At 41.7% G+C, this 20,927-nt stretch overlaps 1 protein-coding gene across 1 annotated transcript in view; it reads right to left on the bottom strand.

Moving 5' to 3' along the window:
- Positions 1–20,927, bottom strand: part of COBL (cordon-bleu WH2 repeat protein) — a 161,146-nt gene that overhangs the window by 16,151 nt on the left and 124,068 nt on the right. The window contains exon 12 of the mRNA XM_084260031.1: positions 9,246–9,558. Within this exon, the coding sequence (XP_084116157.1) occupies positions 9,246–9,558 (313 nt within the window). The remainder of the gene's footprint in view (positions 1–9,245; positions 9,559–20,927) is intronic.

The following is a 20,927-nucleotide window of genomic DNA, read 5'->3' as shown; positions in this document are numbered from 1 at the left end:
CTTGGTTCCATCCTCCTGACACTCAGCCTTTACATATTTAGAGACATTAATGAGGTCATTCCTCAGTCTCCTCTTCTCCAGGCTAAAGAGGCCCAGCTCCCTCAGCCTTTCCTCATAAAGAAGATCCCTTAATCATCTTAGTGGCCCTGCGCTGGACTCTTTCAAGGAGTTCTATGTCCTTCTTGAACTGAGGGGCCCAGAACTGGACACAATATTCCAGGTGTAGTCTCACCAGGGCAGAGTAGAGGGGGAGAAGAACCTCTTGAATTACTAACCACACCCCTTCTAATGCACCCCAAGATGCCATTGGCCTTCTTGGCCATGAGGGCACATTGCTGGCTCATGGTCATCCTGCTGTCCTCCAGGACCCCCAGGTCCCTCTCACCTAGGCAGCCCTCCAACAGGGCAGTCCCCACATACACTTCTTGTTCTTCAACACAGATGCAAGACTCCACACTTGCCCTTCTTGTAGTTCATTAAATTTTTCCCTGCCCAACTCTCCAGCCTGTCCAGATCTTGCTGGATGGCAGCACCGGTTTCTGGTGTGTCAGCCACTCCTCATGGTTTTGTGTCATCAACAAACTTGCTGATGGAGCAGTCTGTTCTCTCATCCAGGTCACTGATTAATATATTCAATATTATTGGTCCCAGTACCCACCCCTGAGGGACTCCACTAGATACAGGCCTCCAGACAGACTCTGTCCCATTTGAAATACTGTAGGATATTTAAGACATCTGCCTGGGGCCAGTAGACATCATATGGAAGACAGAGACACATGCTCTGCTGGAGTGGCAGCAGACAAGAAGAAACAGCATTAGACACCTCTTGGGTTACCTGAATGTGACCTGAGAGTCTCACTCATTTTCACAGAATCACAGAATGCTTTGGGTTGGAAGGGATGTCAAAGATCACATAGTTCCAACCCCCCTGCCATGGGACACCTTTCTCTGGGCCAAGTTGCACAAAGACCCATCAAACCTGGTTTTGAACACTTCCAGGAAGGGGGCACCATGTTTGCTGTATCAAAAGACTTGGGAATATGGGTCCTGCAAATTTGGCACTAGCTGGGGAGGGCAGACAGAAGAGCCACTGCAAATCTATGGGAGTCAAATCCAGACATGCACACCGTGCAGTAGCACATGCAAGGATTTAGTGACTGCTATGATGTAGGTCAGTGGTCATCGAGAGCGTTCAGCTTCTCAGATGTGTCTAAGGCAGCTAACAGGGATTGACTGACACTGAAAGCCGACACGGTTACTCCAGACCTGAGCTTTGGAGCATCTGGGCTCCTTTCCTGGCTCTCACAGTCTTCTCAGTCTGATACTAGGGAATCACATTAACCTGTCAGTATGTACCCAAATCTGTCCCCTTCAAAATAAATCCGTAATATTCTCTTCTTACACAAATCCTGGAAAGAGAAATGCTTCTACCCTGATGCCAAATAATTCCAAGTTATATGAAGCACAGCAAAGCTTTCTGAATGCAACTTTCTATTCAAACTGCAAAGATGGCGTTAAGTAAACTCAAGGTGTTTATATATTTGGGTTTGTGAGGGAGGCAGTAAAGGACTCTTCAAAAGTGGAGGTAACTACTTGCCAGATTGACTAACAGTTTAGAAAAACCTTAGGGACCATTTTTCCATTCTTTGCCCTTCTCTGGCTAGACAGCAAAGTCATCCCTTGTCTCTGACGCAAGATTTCAGGAAGTGTCAGGCAATTAGGAAAAGAAGAAAGCACACAGTCACATTCTGTTGGATACCAGGTAACTGCTTCTTAGGTTCTTCAGTGAGCGGTAAAGAAAGAAAAGGCTGCAGATACTTTTTGAGAGCAAGACACGGGTGTCATTTTAGTTTGTGCTCTGTTTCTAGTTCTGTGGCACTGCAACAAACTTAAAATGGTCTTTCAACTGTGCTTATGGAGATTGAATTAAACTCTTTTCCAGTACTAGAACACAGGTCTATTAGTGCCTTCAGATACACCACCATCCCATTAAAAAGAAGAACTTGCAAATATAGATGACAAGGAAAATGAAGTGATTGTGCGGCAGCAGCTGGGTTTATGGTCCTTTTACAACCCTCCTCCATGCTCGCTGGTCAAAAATCTAAACAGAAAGCAAATGAAAACGCTTTTGCTTAGTATCATTTTGTGTTCTAATGCTAGAAATCTCTAAGCTTGTTACATACCAGGGTGATTTAAGCTTCCACAGTCCCCCGACATATGTCAGTTCCAGGGTCCTGCCACATAAGCAGCAGCCTGTCATTGCTGTACAGCTGGAAGCGTGCCCCTGCTCCCCCCTCCTCTCACAGGCCTCTGGCAACAGCTTCTCAGCAGGAAAGCCCACAGGCCAACAGCATTGCCAGAAATAGACAGGCAAGTGGACTAGCATGATTTAAATCTTAATACAGCCGCATCACCTGTGCAATACAACGCTGCAAGTTAGGGGATGGCACAGTGAGGTGAAATAGCTTCTCTTGTTTTACACAGAAAAAGAAGAAACAGAGCAAGGACCAAAGCCTTCCTCTCCTCAAAGCCTGCACAATGCTTTTAACAGCAATCCAAGCTGCTTCTTCACACATAAAATATTCTACAGCGCCAAAGGATACAGAATTTTTCCAGTGGATGAGTTTAACGGAAAGGTTAATCTGGATTCTTGCTCTGTAACAACTGTGATTATCTATTACTTAACCATAATATCATTAGTATCTTCCCTCCGTGAAGATCTGCCAGCAAAAAACTGCATGAGAGTATCAAAATTTAAAGAGTTTTCTGGAACACAGGGAAAGGGACAGCCGGAGATAAGGAAAGAAATTAGTAAAACTATGTAAGAAGCAGAGGCTTGCAAATCTGTCAGACATCTGAGTCTTAATTAAGTAATTTTTCATCCCTGAAGTTCTCTGTGTCACTTTAACCCCTTCTCCACCTTCCTCCCCCTTTAAGCTACAATTCTGTTTTCAAAAAAGTAAAACATGTGCCTACTCAGCTAAAATAAAACCTATCCTGTAAAGAAATAAGAGAACAGAACTCTCCTGATTCCTCAGAGATAGTTACAAGTGACATCCAGTTATACAGAATGCATTTGTGCAATAGAGGTATATATAATAAATGCATACCATGCTATTTTTCATTACAGTTTTTCCCTTTCCTTCCTGCCTGCCTTCTGCCACTATTATATTTTTTTCTCCCTCTGACCTGCTTCCCCACTGAATTCTCTACAGCTACCGACTCCTCTTTCCCTCCTGAACTTCCCAAGCGGAATACAAAACCTTGTAACATTTGAATCTGAATGAGCTGAAAATTAAGCAGAACAAGTTCACCCACCCCTATCCTTTCAGGCTTTTGTTTTATACTAACTCATCAAAACCCCAAGACTTTTCTGCAGAAAACAGCCAGCGTTTCTCTGGTTGGTAATGAAGAGGACTCCTCTCCTCCCAGTAGCTTCAACTACCCCAACCAGAGCCAAAGGTAACAAATTCTCCCAAGAGAAAGGGAGGAAATGGGATTATCCCTGTCCAGATCCACAGCACGAACCAATCTCAGGAGGGTTCCCCCACCCCCACCCCATGCCCTCCACTAGCTGTACGTGAAAAAATATTCCCCTCTCATGGCCACTGAAACAGAAACTCGAGGGAGGGGGAAATCCCTTTCAGACCTTTGGAAGGTATTTTATCTTTCTGTCCCAGACAAGTCTGTATTTATCTAGCTTTATAACTGCCAAATTCCCTTAACATTTTAAAAGACTTTAAAAAACATTTAAAAAGAACCCCACATTTAAAACCTTTTCATTTTTTTTAAAAAAAGAAGTTTTATACTTTAAAGTGTTTCTCCTGCTCTGAAAGAGGCTGGTGGGACAACTCACCCTTAAACCCATTTTAAAATCCTAATTTAAGTTGCTTATAACTTCAAGAAATTAAGCCTATTTTGTAGGTGGCAGTCCAAACGCAACAATTTCTATCATGCCCATGATCATTCTATTGTTTTATTTTAGCCAAAAATGGTTGAATGTCTTCCAAGAACAGAGTTTGGAAGAAGAGCTGCATTCTGATACATGAAATGCTATTTAATGCTCAGTCCTCTGCAAGAAAAATAAAGAAGTCCTGTGTGATCTCACTGGTCACAAGTCTCCCTTGTCTCTCTGCGCATCAGTTCTCCTTCTCTAAAACAGGGGTAATTCCACTTGTTCCCCTCAAGCAAGACCTGTGCAGAGGAAGGAGTTAAAAGTCTGCACGGCACACGGAGACTGGTGTGATGAGTAAGATAAAAAGAGCAAAGGGAAAAGAAATATTCCTCCCTCCAGAACAGAATCTGAACTGGGAGTGAATGGTGGTGTACCTGCTTTCCTAATCGAGCTCTGAAACTCAGGAAGAAAGTAAAGGAAATAGAGTAGGATCCCTTTACCTAGAGACCTTATGGTACTGCACAAAACGGGGGAGGGGGAGAAAATTAAGGTTACAGGGGGGAATCTAAGGTTACACAGACGGCCTTAATATTAATGTTACCTAACTTGGAGCGCGTGACCTAGCATCCCTAATAATACTATTTTAACATAGTTTTTAATGTGTAATTATTTATAAAGCTCCAGACAGTAGGTGTGCATGATGCTTTATAGGCATATAAAAATTGTCTGATCCCTGCCCCTAGGAGCTTGCGTGATGACACCATACAAGGTATGGGAAAGGAGGGGGTATGGGAGGACAGAGTTGCAACACTGTGAGATCATGAGATGTACTTACTGCTACCTAAGCAACATTTCAGCTTCTCTGTGGTTTTCTTCTTACTCATTTAACACTATATATTAAAATTTGGTGAACAGATACATAGCACAAAGAAATCAACTCTAAGGAAGGATATGAAGAAAGAGAACTATGCAGTGCAGTGTTCACAGTCAGCAGTTAATATTAAAACATTCACAGCCAAACGCCGTGTGTAGTCAATTATTTATATGGGCTAGCCCTTGGCACCTCCAGCTGAGGTCTGGATTCTGCTCCACCAGGCGCTGTACAAACATATCGTGAGATATGATAGCTGTGTTATGGTTTTTACTGGAAAAAATAGTCAGTGGCTGAAGGGGATATCAGAGGCGGAGAGACAAAGATGGTTTAACAGGTTAGAGGAAGAGCCAAGGCTACAACTAGTGTTTTGACATTTGATTTTATACTCTACATACCAATTTACAGGTGTATTTGGATGAAGATTGCTTGAACAAGAATCCCAAAACAAAGCAGAACAAAAGACCACACTTGCAAATTGCTCCCATGTACTGGAAAACAGAACCATGGAAGAAAGACCCCAGCTTGGAAACCCTGACATTCAGGGACTTTCTTTTAGAAATTTCTGTTTCCATGCTCTAGGAACTGAAAGAGAAACAAGCTCTGCTGTGGTTGTCATTTTTGTGTGTGCAGAGCCTGTGGTACGTGCTGCTTCTGACCCGGTCACACTACTCTGCTGCTACACACAGACGATTCTATCACATGTTGGAGGTTGCACCCTTAAATCCTCACAACTTGCCTTGAGTTCAGCAGCAAAACCTACTGTGTGTGACACACCAATGCTATCAGGCATCTCAGATACACGGAGACCACCCAGTACACAACACCACAAGCTCTAAGAAAAATTAATTTAAAGCTAAACATACAATTAACCAAAGAAAGCAACATGATGAAATACTCTTGAACTTCTGGCACACTAGCTAAGCCTCTGGACCAAACCTAGGTAAGAACTGTGGACTTGGTTCTGCTCTTCACTGCAGTTCTTCACAATGCATATGCAAAATACCACTTGGACTTTCTTTACGTCCTTCACACTCCAAATATAACTTGCTGTCCCTTTAAGGGGACTTTTCACAGCTCACACAGAGTACAAAACAATTTTAGTATACAGCATTATAAATTCTTAGGAATTGAGTTATTTCACTGGGTGAAAAGCCCTAGTTTTAGCCAGCTTTACAATTTAAAATGACAAGCTAAGTATTTCCATTATTCTTATTAACCATTTTTTCCCGAGCTTCAGCCAAACTAGTCACGAAGTAAGATTTCTGGCTTCCATGAAGCTCAGACTCAAGGAGGACTCTGATCCCCTGCTGCTAACTACTGCTACTTTACAGCAGTGACATGTGCTCCCAATTTCTTTGTTCTTTTTTTTCCTTAGAACTGAGTTAGAACTCGGTATACAGACTAGAAGATAGAAAGGAATTAATCAATTCCACATAATTTTATTCTTAAAGTTTTGTAGTTTATGCAATATATTTAATACTCTGTGTAGCTTGGCATCAAATATTCACATGAACTGCACTTTCGCTTGTCTAGGAATTTATTTAGGAGGCTGGTTTGGTCCTGAAAGTAGCCTGTCCATCACAAGAGCTACGTACAATCTCAGAGCTCCCAACAGATTTTATTAGCAGGGTGGCGGCTGCTCTGACAGTGGAAAGTGAAACTGCTGCTCTCCAAACTTGGCTGTACTCAAAATTGTACTCAGAATTAACTTACATCCCACTAACCCAAGAAATTAATACGAATAGGTTTTCAAAAGTCCTCATTTTTTTCCTTCCCTCTACTGTTAGGAAGTGGCTTCTGAAAACTTAGCAAGTTGACCTCAAAAGGATTTAGACAAGCACGATTTTCAAAGCTGGTTTGTTTACAAACACAGGTTGGGAGCAGATTGGATTTAGCTTCAAATATTACTGTCGCATTCGGAACATGAAAGTTTAAAAGATATTACTATCAGCATCAGTGCTGTGGCAATCTAAGTGGTTACTGACAGAATATTAAAATAAATCATAACTGCCAAGTTTCTACTTATACCATAAAGTTGATCTGAAGCAACTAAAAACTAAATAGAACTAAAAAATAAATAGGATTTATGAAAAATAACTGCACTCCCCAAGCAACAACTGTCTCCTTTTTCAGTATAAACCCACTGCTTTTGGATTATGGGTTTATTAGATAAATACAGAATATTTAGCATGATAAAATCACAGAAGATTAGGTTGAAAGCCTAGCCCTACTTCCTGCTCCAGCCAAGGCTAGTTTTAAAGCTAGACCAGGCTGCTCAAGGCTTTGCCTGGCTGACTTCTGTGAACCTCCAGGCATAGAGATTCTTCGACCACTCTGGGCAACCTCTTCTGCTGCTTAACCACTCCCATTTTGAGGAATTTCCCTCTTATATTCAATGTTTATTTCCTTTACAGCAGCTGGTGATGGTTGCCTCTTGTCCTTTCACCGTGTATCCCTGAGAAGCCTCATAGTCCTCATTTTGTTCAGAGAAAGACTGCAACCAGGTCCATCCTTATCCGCAGCACTTTTGCAAGGTCAACAACCCAGCTGGCTCCTCTACCTGTCACACTTTGTGTACTTCAGCACCCCAGCCTTCTCCTCTCAGGACGCTCTCCAGTTCATAAATCTCTTTCTCCAACTGGGGGCCCAAGACTGGACACGGTACTACAGCACTGGCCTCACAGCAGCTGCGCAGGGGGAATAACACCCCCCCTCCGCCTCGCCCCGATTGCAACGGGCAGTACACCATGCTGTCCTTCCAGCTCCCACTCCTTTGGCTTAGCAAGCACCCTGAGCAGCAGTCCTGCCAGCCAGCTTATGGAATCTCCTGCTGTCTCTTCTACATGCCCTCTTCCCTTCTCTTAAAGATTTTGTGTGTTTGTGTGGTGAAGGTGAATCTCAATGCACTGTACAGAGTATGTGTCTTTGGCTGAAGAGAAAGATGGAAACAATGCTGACTTCCACGAGGGAGTGTGTTACTTAACGACCTGTGGTCAATCTTTTATTTAGCTTAAAAAACCAGGACAAGTCCAAAATATTTTTCACTAATTAGGATTGCTCTTACACAGCTTTGCTTTGATGTCTTTGCTCAACATTATGGTAACTTCATTTTCCCCTGCCCCACAATGTGCATGTATGTTTTCCTAACCAGTTTAGATCCTGCACTTCGAGGGAAGTTGGGATTGCTTAGTTAACTTACAAGGCCCAGTCTAAGTCTCCTGAAATTAATGGGTTGCGTTTTTGGATCAGGTCTGGAATGTTAATTGCAGTTACTATACTAGCCTATCTAATCCTCCAGATAGAGACTGCATCAGGACCTAAGAAACTATAAAAGGACAAATAATGAGAAAAATGTCTTGTTGAACAAATATCCAAGTGAGGCTTGATTTTGTCCTCATTGATATTGATAGACAACGAAAAGCCCTGAGATCATTCCAATAAGTTAAATACTGACTTTGGCCTAATTTATCCCTAATTTATCGCCCACTGCATGATCCAAGATGAAGTTTTCCCTCAGAAATGTGTGGAAGGAAATAACTAGGTCATGATACATGCTCTTATGAAGGGGCTACAGATTAGCAGCTGAATGGAGAGAGACCAGAAAGCACAGACTTTGTGTCAACTGAGAATTCAGAGGAATTTCTGGCCCCTGTCCCATGACTATGCAGCATCACACAGAGCGGATCCCTGTCAGTATTACCAGGCCACCCTCCTTGCTGGAGGCACAGCTTCCTATTTGGCCAGTTTGTATTTGCAAAGTCCTATAAATTTTGGGTTCCCTTTGCAGTCCTGCCACCAAGTATGTGAGTTTTGGCAAACAAACAGTGTCAGAGTCACTTGTATTTGAAGGCAGTTTCTAGTTAAATTCCAGGTTCTCGTATTTTTTTTCAGAAACTGCAGGAAAACGTTTGCTCAAAAAAAAAAAAAAAAGGAAATATGTTGGAAAAAAACCCTAAAGTATAACCAGTGGAGGTTAGCATTAGGTGAACATATATATGTATGCACACACCCACAAAAAGACCCCTTAAATTTCACCGAATTCAATAAATTTCCACCTGGCTTTTGGTGGCTCTGATTTTTCCATATTTGAATTTTCCATTTTATGACCTGCATGTCCTTTTTTCTAGAGCAATTTATACTAGCATTTAAAACACTTCATATGCTACCAGAGCTACAAAATAAACCATAGTGTACCAAAATTATTTCAGACTTCTTAGAGCAATCAACTCTGGAGGGCAGCGGTCTTTTGCAAGAAATGTAACTACAAGTTCAAACAGAAAAGTGACCTTTGCCTGTTGCTACAAGTATGTCACTGGAGGGAATTTGGCAGTAAGGTTTTCGCTGGGAGGAGTCACTTGGCGTTGGCACTGGTTTATGAAAGTACAGAAGAAAGTAGAGGTTGGTTGTCTGAAATGATGCCCGACGAGAGGCACATGCAAGAGGCTTCCCGAGAGCTGGTTGCAAATGAGTTTTTACCTCTGTGGAGCACTGTCAGATCCCACGCTGTCGCTGTAGGTGTTCTTCACAGGGCAGGTCTCTGCCCCATACGCTGCATCTGCCTCAGCTGAGTCCGTGTAGCCATTGACCAGCTTCACGTCTCTCAACTTCACGCTGTCGTTTTGTGAATCCAAAGACACAATGTCAGACGGGGAGCTTACGACACCCGAGTCTTCCGTGGTGTCCTCAGATGCAAAGCAGCTGCTTTCTGATGTCGTTTCTTCCACCTCTGAAAGCTCCAGAACCGTGTCATCCACTACATAAACGTTATCATGTGCAGGCAGGAGGCTCTCTAAATGAAATACAGCAAGGAAAGTTAGCTGAAAGTCATCAGTACATAAATCAAGTACAGAGAAATACTCCTTTGTAATTGGAAGAAAACACATGAAACTCATTGGGAAATAGTAGGATGGAGCTCAGTATTTGTACTTAGGAGAAAGATGAGTTGAAAAGTGTCAGGTTTTTTTCTCCTTTTCTTTTAGAAAGGTGGTTTCCAGTGCCTGTCCTCCTGGGTTTGGGTTTTATAATTTTTGGAGAAAATCAGTTTCCTTACTTCTATGAAGAAACAAGTTTCTCAGGGAATTAGACCAAAGTTTAAAGGATGTGGTGCAAAAAATCACTCCTATTATTGCTTTTGACAACATAATCTCATTACTTCTCTTCCATGCTGCCAAACAGATCATGACAATTCCAATAAGAAGTCTATAGACAGGCAAAAATGGGCAGCACTTCCTAATCAGGGCACTGAATGGGTACACTGGATCTACTGCTGACCCGCTGGGTGTCACGTTTTTTTTAACACCCTTCAATTTCCTATGCATTAAGTAGGAGAGTAACCATAGTCTCTTCTTCCAGAGCATAAAAAACCCTACTAATAAGTGTACAGAAAAGTACACACCACTATGCTTAAAGCAGACCCTTTTCCAACATTTAGTCATTTATAGAGATCAAGGGATATGCTCTTTGCATGTTTAACTCTACTAAAGGCTGCAAGTTTTGACAGAAGATTAGATACAGTACAATTTTTCATACTTTTTTTTAGTTTGGTCCCCATGAGCTACTTGGGTTTATGTTTGGTTTGTTTTTTGTTGTCGTCGTTTGTTTTGTTTGGGTTTTTTTTTGAAAAATATAATTTTGTTATTTCCTCTAAGAATGTACAACTCTAGACTCCATCCCACAATTATGCCATGACAGGGGAACTCCCAAGGAGGTCAATCATCTCAATGACTGAAATTACTGAATGACTAAAGACAGAATCAAGCCCAAACACACTTCTTTTGATCAAAAGGAATCAATAAAGACTAATCTAAATGTTTAATTTGGAATTATAAGTGTGCTCCGTTCTCTTCTTCAACCTCGGTAGGCAAAAGGAAGATTAAACAACAGTTTATGGTCTGATCCTGCAGACACCTGTGGTAGATGTTAATTATGTGAGAAGTCTCAGGTCTACAAGTGTGACTAAAATTAAACATACACTTCACTGTTTTTAGGGTGAGAATCTACAACATTTTGAAGAGTACAGGAAGCTACAGCTCAATAAAAATGATCCATGGAGAGAAATATTTCTGAATTATGTTGTCTAACACAAAAGTATTTTCTTTAGGTGAGAGAACTGAAAACAACTTTGTCAAAAAATGTCACAGAAGTAATTTTGTAAGGGTGTAGATTAGCAGTGAAGCTTTGAGTACAACTAAAATAAAAATCAAACCAACATTCTCCTTGACCGAGGTTACAAGATGCCATTAAGTACTGAAATTGATTTCTGACAGCACAAGCAATAAAATTCAGAGGGCTACAAATCACGATTAAAGTTGTTAGTGCTGTCAAGCATTGATATTAATGATGGAAGATGATCCAAAGACTCTATTGTGACTTTGGAAGTAATGTTACTTGATTTCTTTGACCTTATTTTCTGTAACATTAGCTCTAGGTTTGAGATCTAATCCAAGAGATCATTCCATCTAAAAATGGCAATTGCAGGAACTAAGTATGTGTCACCGAATGGATTAGAGTATGCTCATGACAGAGCTACAGTTAGGAAAACACCACCAGCAGGTATGAAGAATTTGACATTAAACACCAAATAACAAGACCCCACAAAAACAGACAGTAAACAAAGAGGTAAGAGTTTATGTCCTGCTTGGTTTACAAACAAAAACCCCAGTAACAACCCATCATGAAAGCATTAGTAAAAGCTACAATACGTTAAAACCAGAAGAAAGTAGGATAGCAAAGAAATCCATTTAAAAGAGTGGAAGCACACAGGGAGGTTTTGTAGTAATGCTCAATGCAGTATACCTGGATGCATCTGTTGTCACTAGGATGTCATAAATGACCTCCACCCTACAGCTGGCACAGCAACTCCTAACAAAGTACTTACTTCCAGTTCCTGACAGGAGGATGGCAGGCTTTTCCTCCCTAGCTGTCTCTCTCATTTCCTTACCCTCTTCTCGCCTGCCTGCAACTATTTCCTGCACCTTTCTGCTCAGGGATTTAGATCCTTTATGTCACACAGCCCTGCTTGCCTAACGTAGTGACAGCACTCAAGCCTCTCCTTGATGGGACTCAGCAGGCTGTTCCCACGGCTGGGTATCTATCCCCCACCCCATTCTTCCAACATACTGACAAACAAAAGGAAACCCAATTCTCTTGTTATCAGGGTCAACGTGCAGATCGATCCCTATCAGTTCTGCCTGGACCTTGGGGGCTGAGTTGCCCAGCCCAGTGTAAGACCCTCCTCATTCAACAGCAGCTTTATCTGGAAGCGCAGAACTGCAGAATGACATCTTTCTATTAAATGATTATATCCCCTGTAAAACCAAAACGCTCCCCTTCCTTCAAGCCTATCAGTTTGTCAAAGTACTTCCCTAACCTTTTAGCTTCACCAAGAAGACCCATTCTTTTAAAAAACAGTTAGCACATGGCACTGAACAGACTTGCTGGCTGAGGCAAACTGTTTTGATTGCCACTACTACTCGTCTAAACATGAAAGTACACACATAAAACACTACTGCTGCATTTCTATGCCATGTTAACAAACTTGTTTCAGCTAAGAGTGTCATTAAAGCACCCCTGTTTTAAAGTTGAGACATCCTTGCATGGATAAAGAAAGAATCTATTCTTCCTTCTACATGCTTGATTAAATCTCCACTGGTGCAAGATGAAGATGGATGGGCATTACTGGGTAACGATACATGACATGACAAAAGCCAGCCTCAATTTTACTAAGTTGTCTCGACTCCAGGAAGAGAGAAAATACCTCTTCAAACTTTCTAATGTGACACAAAGAACTGGGTGAAGTGCAGTAGCAGATGTGATTCTCCACTGCAATTTTTCCATATTTTAGCTCAGAGTGAGTGCCCATGCAGAAAACCACCACACACTAAGCACAGCTACTGACCTTATTTGTTGGTCGAATAAAGAAAAATCTGAACATTTTTTTTCTTTTCTCTGTCATGATTTCAATATGGGCTCTGATCTTCAAGACAACATGCAGGTTAAAACAGAATATTCAGCAAGTACTTCAGAATGATCAGAGGGCTGGAGCACCTCTTCTCTGAAGACAGGCTAAGAGAATAGAAGGCTCCAGTGAGACCTTCCAGCAGCCTTCCAGTACCTGAAAGGGCCTACAGGAAAGGTGGAGAGGGGCTGTTTACAAGGGCAGGGAGTGACAGGCCAAGGGGTAATGGCCTTAAGCTGAAGGAAGGTAGATTTAGATTAGATATAATGAAGAAATTCTTCCCTGTGAGGGAGGTGAGGTGCTGGCATAGGCTGCCCTGAGAATCTGTGGCTGCCCCCTCCCTGGCAGTGTTCAAGGCCAGTCTGGATGGGCCTTTGGGCAACCTAGTTTAGTAGAGGGTGTGCCTGCCCATGTCAGGGGGTTTGGCACTAGATCTTTGAGGTCCCTTCAAACCCAAACAATTCTAGGGTTCCATGACTGGACACACAAATAACAACTGCAACAGATAATATACTACCTCAGAAGGCTGTTTCCAAACATGTAACACTGCCAAGATCATTTTTCAGTAACATGAGACCCTTTTTGCTGGCTGCAGGTAGGATGTGATATTGAAAAGGGTGTAGAACTTGGCCCACAGTCTCTAAGTCATACTGAAATCTCTGTGGGCCATCTCTCTCACAAGTGAAACTGAAGCGTCCCTCAACACCCTGCCTGCATTGCTGCTTACCTTCATCCTGCTCCAGGTTGCAGACTGTGCACAGTCCGAGTGAGTGCCACAACAGGGACCTCCCCTGCTTAGGGGTAGCAGTGCTGTTGCTGCACAATTAGGTCAACCACAAGTTACAAAGGCTTTCTTGGGGGAGGACTGGGACTGTCTGTTTGCAAGAATGTTGCCCGTGATTATCAAGAGGGAAAGAGGAGAGTAGCTCATCAGTAAAGAATGTGAGCTTCTTGTTTAACACAAAAGAGATCTTGTCGGTTTAATCTCAATAGGCTGTAAGTAATTAGGAAAACACTGAACTTTGAGTTTAGAGGACTCATATCTGCACTCCTGCAGTTTGATACCGCATATATGTACACATTACTCATACAGAATGCCAATGATAGGGAAACAGATAACCCTTATACCTGGTTTAAATGCTAATCAGCGCTTCCAGAAATGAAGATTTACCATTCTGTGATTCTGTGACTACCAAGGGTAAAACACTCACTTTTATTACTACTATGAAAAATAACACCACTGACTTTGAACGAGACCAGAATCAGACTTAAGAGTTCACAAGACCCATATCCTACCCAGACTTACAAAACCAGGCACCAAAGCCCAAGCCATCACTCCCTCTGAGTCCAACGGGCACAGGGCATATGTAAATCTTTCCAGCCAGTAACTGTTCACTAAGTGTTGTGACCTTCTGCTTTTTACAGCGCTGCTGGTTGTTTACTGCTACATTCAGGAATGACAGAAACAGTAAATCCAAAAGCATTTTTAAAGTGGTAACCCTTACAAAGGTGAAAAAAAAAGTGAATTTCACAGTGGTTTTAGAGATGCAGTGTTCCTCCAATTCCTCTGAGTTCTTGCTAAGAGGTTGGCAATTATTTTCCAATTGCTTTCATCACTTGTTCTGCTGCCAAAAAACTTTCTTTTCATGGACTAAAATTGCTTTGCTGCAGTTCAAACGGTCTATTACAATGAAGTTGTTACAAATATTACAAACTTCGTGATACAAAGAATATTAATTCATGTAATGATCCCCAAATCACAACATAATTATTTCAGTGACAGTACTTAAAACTTCTAGCCAGAGAAAGAAACGCTGCTTTAATTATTTGCACTGGCAGTAAAAAGTTAGACCATCAGAAAAGGCCAGTATTAAAATAGTGTACAAATTTTCATGCACTTGGAAGAAAGCAGGTGGAAGAAATGGGAAAAACCCCATTTATTATGGCAATGATTAACAGAGATTAGGAAAACAGAAGACACAGGATTATCTGAAGAGTTTTCACACAGGTACAATGTGTTCTGGCTACATTTACCTGATTTTGCTTATTGATCAAAAACTTGTACAAAGGGAGAGGGTGTTAAAAAACATCCAGTGAGCAGTTAAAGCACAAGACAGAATGGGTAGACTTCTCTCTATTTACTACAGTTAAAACAGGTTTGATCCAATATAATTCTCAGCATATTTGAGCCTAATGGTTGGGTTTTTTGGTTTTTGTCTTTTGTAAATTAGAAGAAACTAAGAGAAAATAAATGACCACTGTTAGGCATTAACAATAGCATGGGGGTAGTCAAGGAATGCATTGAGGTCAATTTCTGTAACTGCCAAGCAGAAATAGAAGGTGAAGACAGGAAATACTGAGGTGAGGAACCATGCTCTGCAGCCCCAGCTCCCCTCCAAAATGAGGATGTCGGATCAACTCATTTAAGTCATAGAATCACTGAATAATTTAATTTGGAAAGAACCTCTGGGGGCTGCCTAACTCAGTGTCCTAAGGCTAATTTGTCACTGTTGCAGTGAAAAGAGTCTGGTTCACTTCCTTTTCCTTCAGATGCAAGACATCGTTCAAATTCTCCTTAACCTTCCCCTCTGCAAGCTGAACAAGCCCTGTTGCCTCAGCACCTTCCTGAACATCTTTGAGGCCCTTCTGTTGCCTCTGGTCTGGCGTTGTCAGTATCTTGTTCCACCGAACTCAGAACTGAATTCACTTTTGGACAATGGGCACAGATGTGGCTTCACAGCAGCCAAGTAAAGGGGAGTAACCCATTTCCCTTGGTCTGCCAGTGCAACCCAGTCTGTGGTTAGCGCTTCATCACCGTAAGAGCATGCTGCTGACTCATGCCGTCCTGGATGTGACTCCCAGCTCCCACATAACGAGGTATTTTCAGTCGCCTGCCTAGTCTTATGCCCCACACTCATGTTTTCCAGCAGGTTCTTCAATTGCAGCCATTCTGACTGCACAAAACAGAAGTGAATTCATTCCTTCACACACTAGCCAGTAACAAAAATTAGAAGACTCACAACGGGCATGTGTCACCAGACATATCATCAGGTATACGTGGAGTATTATTAGATACACCCTGTGAATCTTCAGCATTTCCACAGCTGATCCCAGCTAATTACAGCTAATGTAGCTACCTAGATCTTCTCTCCTGTGGTTGAAAAAATAAGTGGATTTAACCTGTCTCCTGTTAGTTGATACTGGAACACAAAGGTGGTGTAACTTCCACAAACTCTTTTTTAGCAACGGTGTTTCCTACACCAAAGGCAATACAACCTAGGACCAAGGCAGGGAGTGGGAACTGAAGAGTATACCAGCCCCTCCACTGTTTTTTCCATGTACAAGCAACTGTGAAGGTCTGTGCACTCATGTTTGATTTGCCTTCCAAATCTATCCTGAAAATTACTGTGAAGTCTCTCTCTCAAAGCAATGCTAGGGTAAGGCTGCCTTCTGGCTCTTCGGAGACTCAGAGGAAACGTCGCTTCAATAAATCTCTGCTACCCTCACCTTTATTTTTACCACCTGCCAAACAAGCTAACCAAGAAAAAAAGAATTAACCAGTGCAATACAGATTTTCAGACAGGGGAAAATTAATGTATTGGGCATTATTATCCCTACTTCTTTCCCACAATCCGTTCTTCAATGACTGAAAAGCCTCTCTGACCCCTGCAAAGCCCATTTGACCTAGAATACTGCTGCTATTGCTAAACTGCTTTTCATCTTCTCCTTTTTGGCACACTCTTGAATCTACTAGTTCCTTGCTTTTAAAAAAGCCTTGTTTGGATGCACTGACAGCTCTATACCGCAGCCAGTAACCAGCCTTCCTTATTGAAAGGGATCAGATGTTGCAAAAACAACATGAAGAGCAAAATGCTCTTTGGCAGGAAAAGGATCGTGTGTCAAAGTCGATCTTTTCTTGATTAAATGGCGAACATTGCCAACTGGCTTGGAGAAAGATAGGTTTAAAAAAAGTGAGTCAGTAGTGTGAGCTGTTCGTTTCCTTTTATACACAATGAAGCACGATGGGGAGGCTTTCACAACAGTGCCTGGTGTTCACTGTCTGAGGCGAACAGCCAGCCACCACGACTCACAAGGTACTTTCCTGACTCTGGTTGGTCCTTTACTTTGGTGTGAGGAGGGGGGCAGTGTGCCTAATGCCCGCAGCTCGAAAAAGAGTATGAACAAGCAGACAACATCGGTCAGAGGATCAGCATAACATAGAAATACATCCAAGAGCATATACTAGATAGACCTGCACTTCATAAATCACCATGTGTAACACTGGTAACATGCCGTGGTCAATAATGGGGCTATTTGGAGGCCTTTGAGTGAAACAAAAATCTAGATCTAAACCCAGAGACCGCCCAAGGTAATGAGCCCAGTGAAGAAATAAACCACTCTCCACATTTTGCTGGGAATTATGAGTCTTAAGTGATAGGTTTTGGCAATCCACATCATTCACAGAGGTGGTCAGCTTCCATTCAAGCACACTGTAGAAATCTAAACAAATGGACTGTGAAGGTGATTTTCATGAGTCACCTTAGAGAACACACTCCATAAAATTGCCTGAAAAGTGTATGCAGTTTAACGATTAAAAGCAGAAATGATTAGTGCACCTATGCAATAAAACAATGTTTTATTAGGTGATTTTTAAGACCACAGGAAAAAAAGGCCATTTGCTCAACTTTTCTTATTAAACTTCACCATCTTTCCCCCTCATGTGCTCTGTTCTATCAACTCGTTCCCTTCCTTACTTTGTCTGATAACAATTCCATAAAATCTGTACTAGTTTCGTATTTCTAGCATAATCCAGAGGAGAAAAATGTAAAAAACACTTTTGCATTGTAATTGTACTTTCCTTCCACAGAGATAAGCTGCCACCAAACTCAGCAAAGCAGAGACAAAAACACCCAACCCTACACCAAACACACACACACACACACACACACACACACACACGATTTAAGAGCTCTTTTCCATAGCACAGAGACACCATTCTGCTCACAATTGTGTATTTGTTTGTGATTCAAAGTGATTTAAAAGTTAGGAAGTGTGGAAAAGAAGAATCAATCCTTAATAAGCTATCCATTACTGAAACCACTAGACATTACACACATAAAAATAATTATAAAACCCGAAAAGTTGCTTTCTATTTATGTGGACAAAGTATACTTGCTTGGGGCTTATAAGTACTGCTATTGAGAACTGCCCCACAAATGAGAAAAAGTACTTTCAGTACTTTCCTAATAATGCTGACTTACTACTCAGCAATGACAACAAATACTGGTTTTGCTTAATACCAAAAGCTGTGTTAACTCCAGGCTGGAGTGGTGATTAACAAAATGGGGTTTCATCACTCTTGCAGATTTTTTTCTTATCCATCCTTACAGCACCTCAGTTCATCATTCAGATCTGAGATGTTGCTCTCTAGTTCCACTATCAGTGCAACCATCATTTTCCCGTACATTATGGTCTATCTTTGCATAAGTTAGTATTTATACTATCATCTGAAGTCTGACAAAGCCCTGAGAAAATTAAATGTTCCACGCATAAACCGCCACCTAACTTAACAAGTAAGATGGTGCAAACCAGCTCCATTTAATTGACCAGAATATGCTTCAGCCAAACCACCAATAATGTAAATACCTTCACAGAAAATGTTCAACAGCTAACGCCAAATATAGATGTGACAACATTTCCATACACCTCTGTGCTATAAAGACACAAAGCTCTACTCCCATCTCCGGTATACTGACTCTTCTTGGACATCCTGATCAATGGAACACTCGCTTCCCTCTCCAAAATTCAAACAACAGGTTTCTCAGTATACTTCAGCTGGTGGTTTACTTTGGCAATTTTATTTCTAGAAACATTTTAAACTAGAAATGCATGCTTTTTTCCTGAGTTTAGTTATTATACACTTTACTACACATTCACACTCAATTACCCAGCTACCAAATTTCTTGTAGCAGTTAAGACAACCAATGATGTCAACAGAAGTAGCTACCTGGAGAGACACTGCTTGCGGTACCTGGACACTTATCATTAAGACATTCTACCTCCTGAAACTGCTCGGTGAAGAAAGAATTATCCTTGCAGGGAACAAAACTGAGGACTGCAGTACTCGAAATATCTCCCTGAAGACCTTGTGCGCTACTCTCCACAGCAGCACTGTGCAGTTTTCAAAGGACATTTCCCAGGCACTCTGAAATCCAGATTCCCATGCTGGGATGAGGGCAAAATGAGGGCAGTGAGGCCAGGACAGTGCACACCAAGCACACTCACCACCATGTAGAACACTGTCAGGCACCCTGGGGCTACACTAGAAGCAAAGAGCCACAGCCATGCAGCAGAAACCCATAAAGGCGTTTGGTTCTATGGAAGGATGGCAAGAGACAGGTGCCTTTTCCAGTAACACTGACACAGTCAAGTGATCACTGCACAGGGCAAGAATCAAATGCTGGGTATCATGAACTCCAGCCTCAGGCTCTAGCCATGAGGTTATCTTTTTCTGCAGTGCATGCTGAAGCTCTCCCTGGGAGCCGAGTAAGGAGGAGAATATTGGACAGGTGTAGAAGAAAGTGCTTGTGGAAGTGCTCTGTTGTCATGCCACCACTCCTCTTTGACAGCAGATGGACTAGATCAGATTATTTCAGACATAAGCAGAGATGGAAATACTTAAGTCAGAGGCGAACTTGGCCCGCTCTTGTCCTCTTGTGAAGTTCATTACCTTATCAATCGTGCTTTGCCCTGGGGTTCTCCCTCCCTATTAACTTGAAATACCAGGAGGAAGAAATGCAAACATGCCAGAGTGGTAACTGGATGTTATGCTCTGTACTGATTTGCAGATAGTAAAATGTTAATGGCAGTGTCACCTCTGGTGCTACAGTGAACAGTAGCCTAACTCAAGGAATGGATCAGCATCTGAACACTCACCTGGAATAAAATTCCCACCTGGAATAAAATTTCCCCAAAATTTCATATTTTTTACTGTTAGTATCAGATTTCTGCTGCCACCTCAGCAATTGGGTTTTGCCACTCATTTCAGTGGGAGCAGGATCAGACCACTCACTGATTAAAATGCAAAGCTGCAGATATCTTCTGCATGGGATGAATCCCCACGGGGAAAATTTCTCTGCATTTTTATTCATGTGAAGCATTTTAAGGCTTTAATTTACACAGTTCATTCAATAATAACGTGCATGCTGTATAATGGGGTACCTGATTAAGCATGCTTAAGTGCTTTGCTGGAGCGGGGCCATTTCTAGAATTTGAAGGTTCGCTATGATCATACCCTTAAAACAGAGAAGCTAGTTTGGGGAATTTTTCACCTGAGTTAATGGGCTTAATTAGGATCAGCATAAAAGGTCATTTTCCCTACAGGAAATGTGGAAATGTCTTTGAGTATCTCTCTGTTAGCCCCAGTTCCTACAGAAATCAGGTTGAGAAGGTCACACTGTTGTAGGTTTAGAAATCTATGAAACCCTCCAGTAACTTTTAAACTGGCTGCCAGCTTCTCCTGAATTAGTCAGGCAGGGTAAGACTGTAAAGTTCAGTTCCAAACATGAAGAGGTAGAAGGACAGAGCAAGGAGACTTCCTTCATGTATGTGCTGACTTAAAAGCTCATTCTCTACCACCTCCCAGGGGCACCTGAGAGAAGGATGCTATGAACAACAGCAAAGGTTCAACCCAGAGTGTGCTGGGTTTTAGGTACCAGAGGACTGAGTCAACAATGCACAAGTCCAAAAGAAACACCAAAGGAATTATTGATGGAGTCTGAGGGAGGAGAAGAAAACAAAAGTAAAAAAATTGTAAATCCTAACATCCATTTTGGCTTTGAAAAGCCGGAAGGTGAAGTTTCTATCTATTTTTTACCGTTTTTATCCATTATTAACTCTTTGCTAACCTTGTTCTTTCCCCTTCTTATCCCTAATTAAAAAATAACATAAAAAACCCTACAAACCTCCTCTTTTAAACCTCAAAGAACCAAATTTTTCTTTTTCCTAAAAATATCACACAAGGATTGTGTTTGGAAAAACTGTTTAGCAGGTGTGTTCCACTGTGTACAGTACAGTTTGTACAGTAATGCTCTATTCTATCTATTCTCCTTTATTCTCCTGATTCCTCATCATTTCAGTATGAGATGATAAAACTCTTCTCACCTTACAGCGGCCCCTACCAGACCAGCACAGAATCAAGC

The sequence above is a fragment of the Gallinula chloropus genome (assembly GCF_964237585.1).
Source record: "Gallinula chloropus genome assembly, chromosome: 2".
Classification (NCBI taxonomy): domain Eukaryota; kingdom Metazoa; phylum Chordata; class Aves; order Gruiformes; family Rallidae; genus Gallinula; species Gallinula chloropus.
The sequence above is the reverse complement of the archived record's forward strand: the minus strand, read 5'-3'. Positions and strand labels throughout refer to the sequence as shown.